Raw genomic sequence first — 11,876 nt, 5'->3', positions numbered from 1 at the left:
CCAGTGCCTGGGGGAGGGCTGCAGCTAGAGCTGCCAGTGTGCAGCTGGGACCTGCCTGCCCTGGGAGTGATTCCCGCAGCCCCTTCCACCCCACCTAGGGTCAGGGTCAGAGCCGGGAGCCCCATGCCCCAGGACAGCACAGCTGCTTCCCCCCCTCCCCCCGGAAACCCCTGTGCCTCAAGTAAATGGCACTTTTAGCTTACCAGCACCCCCCAGTCGCCACTTTGCCGGTAACAGGGATTTTACCATAGAAATTCATAGTGTTAAAAACATTTTGCCTTGTTGTGATCTTTTTTTGCAACAGAAGAATAATTGCAGTATTTGTCTTTAATCAAAAAATGAGTGAAAATGAAGAGCTCAGCATTTTCTGAGGGTACCTCAAATATGAAAAGCTTGAGAAATTCTGGTGTAAACACACTAAAGGAGTGCTGTTTTTCCTTCTTTAAATATTCAAACACTTCCAGGATAGACCAATCCAATTGTAGATGTCACAGGACTAATTTCAAGTAGTGTTTAGTGTTGAAAGTTTCAGTACAGATTTTAAAAAAATGTAACTTATTCCATTTGGGGCCTGTAGCAAGTCACCTGAGGCCTATGCTGCTTGCCAGTCACTGCAATGAAATATTAAAATTAGTAGTTGCACTCGATGTTGCCTTTTCTTGCTGTGTTTTGTCTTGCGCTCTTACTCTCGTACACTCCGGCAGCAAGTTGTAACAAGTAAAACCTCCACCCTTTCTAAAGACTTGAAGACTTAAGGGAATAAAATGCCTAAGCTGCAACTGCTGGCAAGTAAATCCTGGGTTAAGGTGCTACTTTCCAGGCAGTTGCTCTTATGCAGTTCAGAAAGGGGCGGAATCGTTTTCACATAACCGAGTTGTGATTTGTTGAATTCACAGACTTTTTCCCTTAAAATCCCAACCCTCTCTCTCTTGCTTGCTCTCCTTTTCTATTTTTTTTATGAGAAGTTAACTCGCTGCTTCTCAGAGCACGTCAGCTGTAATCTGGACTCCAGTGAGTTCATACTCTTGACACCATGGGCTCGGAAGCTGATGAATTCAAGGAAGGTATGTTTTTCACTATTTTCAAAGACCTTGATTTAAAAAAGAACACCCCCCCCCCCGCCAAAACAGTGCAGCTAGCATGTTGAGAGCTGCTTTTTTGGAAGTAAAACAAAGCTGAATAGGGGTTTGTGTTCATATTAACATTTAGCTGTTCAAAGGGGAGGGAAAAACTCTTTGGCAGAGTCATTTAAAGACCACTTCAGATTTTGCTGGAAATGAAACAAGCAAAGTCTTGATGCCAGGGTTCCCAGTTTATGTAAGGGTAACTATGGTACATGAAGAATTGGTAAATGGAAAAAATAGTGTATATTAAAACACTAACAGTAGTAGTTTTGAAAGGGGAAGGTTTTAAAACTGGAAATGCTGTACTTTTTAATGAAAGAGGAAGTTGCGTGGGGGAGAAGTGAAAGATCATTATTTTGGGAATGAGCTGATTGCTGCTGACTTCCTTTTCAATATGAGTGCATACTTTTCTGGTGTGTGTTTTTAAAGTGTGTGAGGAGTGAGCTTGAAATGAATGTTGCCAGTGCTAAAGGGTTTCATTTACTCCTTGCAGCCTGGAACGTGTGGGAGCTGGAAATGATCCAACAAAAACACAATTATTCACCAGTGTTGATTTTTAGGGGTTTTGTTTTGTGCAAGTTAAGGGGCAGGGAGGATGGCGGGCAAGAAGCGGGGGATTTCCTGAAATGTTGTATGTTTACAAAAGACCGTTTATATAGAACGGGGGGAGTCAATACTGGGGTAAGAAGTTGGTTTTCTTTTGAAAAGAACTGAGGTTTCATGATCTTTGTAAGTAGTTTCTAGAGAGAGATCAATCCAGTATGTTTCAAAAGAAAATAGCTTAACAATAAGGAAGTTTTTCATTCAGTGAAAACAGTCAGAAGGCTTGTCAGAATATCCTGGAGGTTTTCCCATTTATTGTCCCACAAAAGCCACTGCTTTCATGTTAAAACTCTATTGGCCTAATTCTGCTGCTTTACCTAGTATGAAAGAGAAGAATACTTTGCTCATCCTCAGGAAAAACAGGACTGAACTAGATCAAATATCAGGATACAGGGGACAACATAATCTACTCGGTCTTTAATAAATAAGCTGGATAGCTGATGATTTATAGTGTTAAGGTGTATAGATGCTTTCTCTTCCATGTACCCAAATGAACAAGTAACTGAAAAGCTCAGCGTTTTTTCTTTTGTTTTGTTTTTTCCTCAAAATCCTCAAGGACTTATTGCAGGAATTATTATATTGAGAAGCAGCACTGTGGGGAAAAAAAAAAGTTTTCCTGCAGCAACTGTTGTGAAAGGGGAGAATGTACATTCCTATGGCAACATGCACGTTCCAGCCCAGTTGTACAGTAGCCCAGAAAGTAGTATGCATGCCATGGCATGAAACATTCTTCGGTTGACATGCAGGAAGCATCAGACAACTTTGTAAAAGCGGTTTGACATGAAGTATAAGTTTGACATGAAGTGTAAGTGCAAAGCTCCTAGTATTCTGGGTGATTTAGATTCTTAAAATTCTTCCTGAAAATTTTCTGTCTTGAAATAACTAGTCTTGTGTTGACAAATGTGTATGGAAGGGGGAATTTTGAGGCAAAACAAGGCATTGCTTTATGATCCAATTGGTTTAATTGAGAAAATACTGAATTTTGTTGTATGATTTGAGTAAATTGAGTATGGAATAGAAAAATTTACCCATTATAGAAAAAGTCAGTTTGGACATCACTGAACAAATTTGTTGGTCTTTGGAAACCCCACAAATACATTGCAATCTTAAATTGAGATGACATGGTCTTACTGTACAGAAATGATTTAGAATCTGTCTGCATGGATTTTTGTATGAATGTAATTCTTTGCTTATTGTAAAGAGTTTTCAGTCATGACCTAAAAATACAAGTTGAAACAAGGAATGCTTACATATAGTCAATCTATAAAATAAATATTTTAGTGGAACCATAGCTATGTTAGCTACCTGATCCAGTGTTTAAACTGCAAGGTTTTTTAGGTCCACAGTATAATGGGAAAGCTAGAACTTAATCAAGACCCCACTGAACATAACTGAGGTCCCCAAAGTCTTGAGAGTTGTGTTCTTTTTGCAGAACTCTTGCATTCGGATTCAATTAGATAGCAGTGCTAGTAGCTTCCCGTTTCATTAAAGGTAGTGATCTGGGGGGGTTCTGCATAAAGGAAATTGAAACTTGACAAAATAAAAATAGAAAAAGGTATGGGTCTTAATAGTGAGGATAATTAACCACTGGAATAATTTACTGAAGGAACTGGTGGATTTTTCCTCATGTGAAGTCTTCTAAATCCAAGACTACGTACATTTCTTTAAAAAAAAAAAAAAAAAAAAAAAAAAAAAAAAAAAAAGGTTCAACCACCAGTTACCCAGCATTATTCAGGGATTGCCCTGGTAAAATGCCCTTCAAAGAGTCAGTGTAGATGAGCTCCTTTTTAGCTTTTCTTATCTTTAAATCTAGGATAGCATGAAAAGACATGTGCTAACAAGCCTATTTTTGCAAGAGACTAAAAGTTATGGAAAGAAAACAAATTTTTCTCTTCCATATTGCTATTTGTAAAGGGAAGCACAGGGAGGCAGAATGGTTACTGTGGTATGCGAGGTAGGGACCTACTCAAATAGCAACTTTGTGATTTTTGCGGAAACTGAGAAAAACAGCGGGTTTTGTGAATACCATGAGAAATGACAGTTTCTGTAATTTTTTTTTTTTTTTTGGCATGGAATCTCCAGAAAAAATAAAACACTGGCTACCCAGTGGGAGCCAGGAGCCACTGTGGCCTAGCCGCTCAGTCCACCAAGGGGTGGGGAAAGCTTCTGGCACAAAGGGGAGCAGCCAAAATGGCAGCTGTCCCTTCCTCCCTCACTGCTGACTGGCCTAAAGGACTGCTTTTCATGCAGCCCCACCTCTCTCCTCCACTTAGCAGCGAAGGGTGGGGCTACTGGTGCCCCTCAGCTGGGATGGGAAGACTCACTGTGATTAGCCCACAAGAATGGTGGCCAGCAGCGTGATCAGCCCACAAAATTGCCTGTCTGCCACCTTGATTTAGGAGGTGAGCTTCCACTGTTTAGCTGAAAAACTTGCATCATGGTTCTCAAAGTTCTGGGACTGGCACAGGGAATTTAGAGAGAGACTGAGGGAGTGGTGAAATAAGCCTTCCAGAGCTGATGTTAGTGCCACATAAAGGGATGTCAGCTTGAGTGAAAGGGGAGGGTTTGGGGCATAGTGAGGCAGCTGAATTTCTGCACTGTGTTCCTGCCAAGTATTTGATATTGAAGCGAACAGTGCTGTTTTTGGCTTGCTTTACAGAAAAGAATTGACATATATGGGGATTGTTGGGAATTTAAATTGATTGAGTAGCATCAATAGAGACAAAAAATCTGGGTTTGACTTTATGTAAGTAACTATATATGTTGCAGTAGTGACCGTATAACACCAGTTCAATTTGAAATTGAGAATTCCCAAGGATTTTTCTTTTAGATTAATTACTATTCAGAATGATCATAAATGCAGCCTTGGGGACTGCATCTGATCTCACTTACGCCAGTGTAAAACAAAAATAAAGCTAGCATGAAAAAGATTCCTTATTGGTATATTTTCTTAGTTGTTGAATAAACGAAAGCCTGTTGTATGCAGTTACTCTTTTGTGGCTTTACAGCTTTCTATCATTATTTACCACATGGTCCAGATTAGAGTATTAAAGTGTTCAATGGTACCTTTTAAGTACCATTTATAACAACCTTTTTATTGATCCTTAAGTCACAATGCCATTGCTTTTTAGTATGTTAAAGTTGTTTCATATATTTTATACCATAATGCATTAAGTTTACAATATAATAAATGACTCCTGTATACCTCCCCCCACCATGAAACTCCTATATATAGATGCATCATGGTAAAATTAAGAAATATATCACATAATGTTGTATTTTTTGTCACCCAATTCTGTTTTCCATATTAGATGTGCCACTTGAGGAAGGCTGTAGATGCTGTAAAATCAGTGTGTTTTATGGCTATCTAACTTCATTATTTTCAGTGATTTGATACCAAATGTTTTTCATATTGTCAAATTTACAAAAAATACTGCATTAAGGATTCATCTAAATACATTTATATAGATTTTACAGTTGCCACAGTACAAATGATTTTTCTACAATACTTCTTCCTGAAAGAAAACACTAATTTATATAACACTTCAGAATATTTTTGCTGAGGCAGTCATTCTCAAGATTAATTTGAGATGAACCATACTACTTCTGAAGTAGACTGGAATATTTGGTATGAAAGAGAGATTGTAGTACAAGACCTCATCCACTGTTCGGTAGGCTACCCAGGGGAAAATATTTCAGAATTAGTGTGCGCCCTACTATACCCTTATCACATTCGTTCCTAAATTCTGCATTTTGTCAGGGTGAGATCTTTGCATTCCTAAAAGTGCTCAGAGCTTTAAGTAGACACAGGATTTCTTAAATCCAAGTAAGATTACTGAGGAATGAGCTCACCTGTTTTGTTCCTTTTAGGACTCAGGAAAGGCAAAATTAGCTGCTCTGGCTGCTGTATATGGGGGCTGTGAAGCCACAAAGTATTCTCTATTCTCAGAGGTAAATAGTTGCCCCTCATTAGGGTTTACTGATACTACTGTTACATTCTGCAGTTCTCATTTTCCCAGGCAGGCAGCTGAACTTTTTGGAATCGTCTCCGGGTCCTCTGGCATCCTAGCACTGGAATGGAATGTTCCTCCTTTAACTTGTCAACTGAGAAACCATTTTGAAGGGGCTACTCTTGGGCTCTCCAAAGTTGTTTGCTGCATTCCCAAATATTGTTCAGGGAGGATAACATAAAAGATTGCGTCCTTTTGTTAACACCGAATTGGCCTTTGCCCTGAGCTCTTCTCTAAAGCAAGGGAAGAAGTAGAAAATATTTAAGTGTTTGGAAACATTTGGGAGATGGGAGGATGACAGTCCGATCTGTGGCAGAACTTGAGATCTCAACATTTATTTTTGTTCTGTTCTGTTTTTGAACCAAATGAAGACCTTTACATGGTTCTGCAAGAATGTAATTATGTTGGTGTCTATTTCTGCACCAAAGTCTGAACACTTTGATGTGAAGAGCAGGTAGTTTGGTGACTGGGCTGTGGCTTGGGAAATTGCAAGACCCTGATTTGAACTTGTACTCTAGAGAAAAGTTTTGCATTTTTTTCCCTCTAAATCAGATAGAGACCTAATACAGACATCCAGTTTCTCCTGGGAGAGTCGCTTCGCTCGCAGGAGGAGCCATGAATATACAGTAGTTCCTTGCTTTTTCTCCCAAAAATGGCTGCTCCAGGAGAAAAATAACTTGGGAACAACTAGGATTAAATCACTTCCAGGAGAGTTTCTGCTCTGAGGGCAAATGTCTGTACATGCTGACAACACAAGCTGACCATGGGCTGTCTGGGTTAGCCAATCAGGACTGCCCTATGCCCTGCTGCCATCTGTTACCAGCCAGATTAAGGGAGCCTGCCATACTATGGGGTGTGCACAGGGCACTCTCCTGACTACACACTGTCAGCACTGCAAGGTCTGTACTCTGTAGGGCCTTAGCACTCAAATATCTGTACGCGTGGCTCTGGGTAAGTCTTTCTACTGTGAGAACAAACCTAAGAGAATTCACCCAATTGTGAATGTGTAAACAGCCAGAGTAAGGACCTGAACCCAGTTCTCCTTAATCCCATATTCCAGATTCTAGTGCAGGGGTGGGCAACATGATGGACCTGGCCAGCGGCCGGACTCCGCTTTCCAGTAGCCCCGCCCAAGTTGCTACAGCTGGTTTCCATGGAGATCCCAGGTGCAGTGGGGCCATAACAGCATGGGGCCAGGGTTTCCATGGAGACGGGCCCAAGCAATGCTGGCAGGACGCACAGCTGGGCGGGGAGCTGCTTTAGCGCCAGGATTTTGTGGCAGTGACAGTGTAGTCCAGAGCTGGGGCGAAGCTGAGATCTGTTACCTACACACCTCCACCCAAGGCACGTAGGCAGCAGATCACAGCTCTGTCTTGGTTCCAGCTAGTGCTGTTTGGGCTGGTCTGATCGGAAATCTTGTCCCAGGGGTGTCATGGCACTGCCACTCCTGAGGTCTCCATGGAAACCAGCTGCAGCAACATGGGGAGGGGCTGCTGAGGAGTGGAGTATGCTGTGAGCTGAATCTGGCCTGCAGGCCGAATCTGGCCCACCCATGTTCTCATGTATATGACATTCCCTCTTCCAATAGCACCAGTTAAGCTTCTTAAACCTATTGTTTTTGCAAAATGTAAAAGAGCATATTTTGGCAAAATCTCATTCTGCTAAATACATTCTGGCTGTTCTAATTAGGAGCAGGGAAAGTCTCTGGTCTCGGACTGTGCTGGTAATTGTTTAGGCTTCCTAATTGCTGCCTGTGAATCGCATGGTCAAATCTCCACTTTTCATTCTGCAAGGGACCAGAATGAAGACATGGTGATAAGTTTATTAATTACATATCACACATGTAGTTTCATAATCTTGTATACGTTTTAGAAAAAAAATATTCCCATCTATCCTTGAGTGTGTTACAGTCCAAGCTAAATGTGACATGAAAAACTAATTCAGAAAAGACAAGGTTGCACATAAAAGTAAAACTAGAAAGTAAATGTTTCTGAAGTTGGGTATAAAATGTGAGAAATGGTTATTAATAAGGAGTCACTGTAGGACAGTGAGTTTAGGGACATAACTCGGAATAGAAAGTAGGGGAAATTTGAGAGAATAGCTTAATAAGGAAGATATTGTGGGTAAGTCAGTGTTGATAACGTCAGATCTAAGCAATGGGAAAACATTAGGCTCACGAAGGTGAGGTAGAGCAAATATTTGATATGGTACAATGCTGAAAACCAGTGAAAGGATTTGAGAGCAGGGGTGTGATAAGAACTCTTCGTGCATCTAGAAGTAACGCCAATTTAATTCCCATAGATACTTTCACTGTCCGTTAGGAGAGTGACTCCTCATCTGAGGACCAAGGTTAGTAAATTACATAAAGCTGGTAATTCCCTTCCTCAAGAATCTTTATCTCACCTCAGAGAATCAGGTAAAGAGTGGTTAATTTTTATTTTATTTTTTTTTACTTATTCTGTTTTATGCACTAAGCTAATATTCTCCATGAATGAATTAGCTGCATTAAAGCTAATATATCTGATTTTCCAGGAATTGCCTTTACTGGAAGGCTAAAGGATATACTGTCTTGAATCAGTGCTTTTAACTGTTTTCCTTTCCTACAATGTAATACTGAGCAGCTTTCAGCTGAAGAACACTTTGCAAAAATCGGGTTTCACACAGCTAACTCCATGCCTGAAGTAAGTTCCTCATTTTGCAATTGAAGTAAATGAGGCAGAGAGGGTCTATTTCAGTTACTGACAAGTCTATATATTTTTCTTAATTTGCTGAATGGCAAAAACTCTAATTACTTGCAAAGTTTGGTTATAAACCTTGGACTTGATTTGCCACTATATTGTTAAGATTTTTATACCAGTATAACTCCAAGAACTTAATCCCTTTTATATTAATGTAAATGTATATAACACAGTGGTGATTTGGGTCAGTACCTGCATTTTACACTTTAAAAAAAAAAAAAAATGAAGAAAATCTTATGCTCCAATCGGAATTAATGTATTTGAAAGTTTTATTAGGGAATGTTTCCTTAGATTTAAAAAGGATGCCTCTTCTCCAGTTATTTTGCCAAGCATTTTATACAGCTTTACCTGTAATTCATTGTAGTGCTGAAATTACTGTTAAGAGTTTCCAATCAGAAGCATCAATGGGGGCAACCTTTTTGACATGTCACAAATTAGCCCTGCATCTTCCCTGAGCACCAGTCTGATTTCCTTCCTCTGTTCAATCTGCTGCTCTACTTTTGTGGTCCTTACTCTCTACTCCCTGCTCAATCTATCCCTCTACTTTCTTCTTCCTGCCTTACAGTCCTTGCCCTATCTCCTTCTCTTCTTTCTGCTTTCTTCCCTATCTGCTGCTGTGTTGCCTGTCTTCTTCCTGATATGCTGTGGATTAGAGGAGCGCTAATTAAGATTTCTTTGGGGGCCGATACCATTGGCCAATTATTAACGAGCATATCACCGGATACCAATCCAATTGCTGATATGCAAGCCCTGGTAAACATTGTATCCCCTATTTCCTGGTGTCCCCCCAGTGAGTTTGTAGACAGTCACAGGATCACCTCTCAGCCTTCTCTTGTGGAGGCTGAAGAGATTTGGGTCCCTCAATTGATCCTCATAGGGTTTTTTCTGTAGGCCTTTAACCAGACAGGTGGCCCTCCTCTGAGCCTTTCCAGGTTATCTACATCCCTCCTGAAGTGCGGTGCCCAAAACTGGACACAGTACTTCAGCTGTGGCCTGACTGGTGTTGCATAGAGGAGACATATCACCTCCCTAGACCTGTTTGTGATGCACGTACTTATGCAAGTAAGAGTGTGGTTAGCGTTACTTACTTTGATGTCTAGGGAGATCAAAACCGGCTGGTCTAATAGTAGGATTTGTAGTAATAATTTCTGCATTAGGGGGTGAATTGAGCCACTTGCATCTAGGTATCTTGGATGTTAAATGAGTTTTGGTCAAGTTGGATTGCTGTTCTCCAAATGAGATGTCTAGATTTTTATCTCAGACATCATGGGTTTAAAAGATCTTTGAGTATAGACAGCTGCTGGTTATTTTTAACTTTAGTCTATAATATAATTGTGGCATTTTTTTTTCTAATGGGGGAGGAAGTATGTTACTTAAGAATAGGTAGCTGCCAGTTATTTTTTATTTTAGTCCTTAATTTAATTAAGGAATTTTTTTCTTCCTAATGAGGAAGGATGTATGTAACTAAGAATAGGGAGCCAGTGAATGAGGGATGGATTGGATTGTTCCTGTAATGATTCACATTGCTTGGTTGAGATGTGTAATTTGATTATTTGATTTGATGGAATAGATTAATGAATAGAGGGTGCATCTACATGACATTTAAGGTGCTGTGATAAACTCTGGCACTTAGGCTCAGTTAGTTTCACCACTGTCCCTGACAGTGCTATCTTACGGCAGCAAAAATTAGTTTGCTGCAACCTAATAGCATTGCACATGTGGACTGTGATGCTATGCCACAGCAAATTAGTCTACTGTGCAGTTAAGGGCATGTGTAGATGCACCCAGGGATACACAATTCAGACAGCTCAATCCACTGTGAAAACTACACATCAGAAACCAATCTTTAATAGGGACTTAAATTCAGAGAGTATGGGAGCCTTGTGGAAGGTAAACTTAGGAAGGTTCTCTTCTTAAATAATAGTGTTAATTATGAGAGAAGGCTTTTTTGTGATGTATTTCATTGGACCAGCTGTATAGTTGGGAGAGCTGTTGGCCAAATTTTTGGGCATCAAGTGACCTTCCTCAGGTTGCAGGGTTGTAGGTTGTAGCTGTGTTGGTCTAAGGACATATGCAGGCAAGGTTTTGTATAGATGTAAGAAGTGCTGCAGTACAAAAAGAAAATCCCCACAAATCGCACACCATTACTTACGATATACCATCCTTCCCTAGAACCTATATGGACAATCCTCAAACGATTGCAACCCATACTAGAAGGAGACCCAGTTCTTAAAGAGATCTTTCCAGAACCACCCATCCTAGCCTTTTAAACAAGCACCAAACCTTGCCAAACTCATCAGAAGCAAACTTCTTATGACCCAGACCACACCAAATGGATCCAGACCATGTAGGGGCAAGAAAAGTAAAACTTACCAACACGTCTTCACCAATCCCACAATAACGACACACCGCAACAGAACCATCATTATTCCTGGATCTTACACCTGCACTTTCAGAAATGTAAAATATCTTATCCAGTGCACCAAATGCCCTGATAGAAAATATGTAGGAAAAACCAAACATCAATTGCATACCAGAATGAATGCACACCGAAAATCAATCAAAGACAAAAATATATCCAGTTACCTGTGGGTGCACAAGTCTCACAAGACAATCACTCTCTTTTTTTTTTTATCTCTGTTCTAATCCTCAAAGGGAACATGCAAAACACCTTTCGTAGACAAGCCTATGAACTTTACTTCATAAATCTACGGGATGCAAAAACCATGGACTTAATTTAGACATTGGGTTTATGAAACATTACAACCTGCCTGACATCTAGCACACCAGGTAAACTGCCTTCAACTGACCACTAGCATTTCTTCACACTTTTCCCTGTCTTCACTCCCATCCTTCCTATCTCTATCCTTAGTCTTCCAAACTTGCAGTCATTTGCATCTTCATGACGTCTTGTTTACTTTAGCCTCTTTTCTACCCTGGAGTACTCATAACAATTGCAGTCTCCCAGTGCCTGAAAATGTGTGTTTGTGCCTGAAAGCTTGCAAAGAACTTTTTTTCAACTATTTAGTTGGTCTAATAAAAGATATCACATCTACCCAAAGAACCTTTCCTTTCTCAGTTTGTTAATTTCCAAGTGTAAAAATTGGAAATGCTAATAGCTTCTCCTGATTCATGACATTTCTATGAGGTAGAGACTGGGACAGTGTAGGTTAGTGTAGGTAGAATACGAAATTAGGATTCTAGCACTCTTGTAGGATTCTTATATAAAGGCTTAGGGTTGTTTTATTATTGGGTAAATACTGTTATGTCAAATTTGCCTTTGGGCAGTGGCAGTTGTTGTATTTTTTTTCCTTCCTTTTCTAATTATATAATAGCCAGAGCCTTCATAATCCATTGTGGGAACGAGCACAATTTAAAAGCACATCAAGTTTCATCTCGAA

At 40.1% G+C, this 11,876-nt stretch overlaps 1 protein-coding gene across 2 annotated transcripts in view; it reads left to right on the top strand.

The window, feature by feature from the left end:
- Window positions 1-722: 722 nt before the first annotated feature.
- TNFAIP8 (TNF alpha induced protein 8) overlaps window positions 723-11,876 on the top strand; it is a 29,949-nt gene continuing 18,795 nt past the window's right edge. The window contains exons 1-2 of one of the 2 annotated variants that reach the window (XM_019555304.1): window positions 723-1,064; window positions 2,284-2,514. In XM_019555304.1, coding sequence (XP_019410849.1) covers window positions 2,508-2,514 — 7 coding nt within the window. In that variant the 5' untranslated portion in view covers window positions 723-1,064; window positions 2,284-2,507. The remainder of the gene's footprint in view (window positions 1,065-2,283; window positions 2,515-11,876) is intronic. The other variant, XM_019555303.1, reaches the window with a different exon arrangement.

The sequence above is a fragment of the Crocodylus porosus genome, unplaced genomic scaffold (assembly GCF_001723895.1).
Source record: "Crocodylus porosus isolate Cpor-Errol unplaced genomic scaffold, CroPor_comp1, whole genome shotgun sequence".
NCBI lineage: Eukaryota > Metazoa > Chordata > Crocodylia > Crocodylidae > Crocodylus > Crocodylus porosus.
The sequence above is the reverse complement of the archived record's forward strand: the minus strand, read 5'-3'. Positions and strand labels throughout refer to the sequence as shown.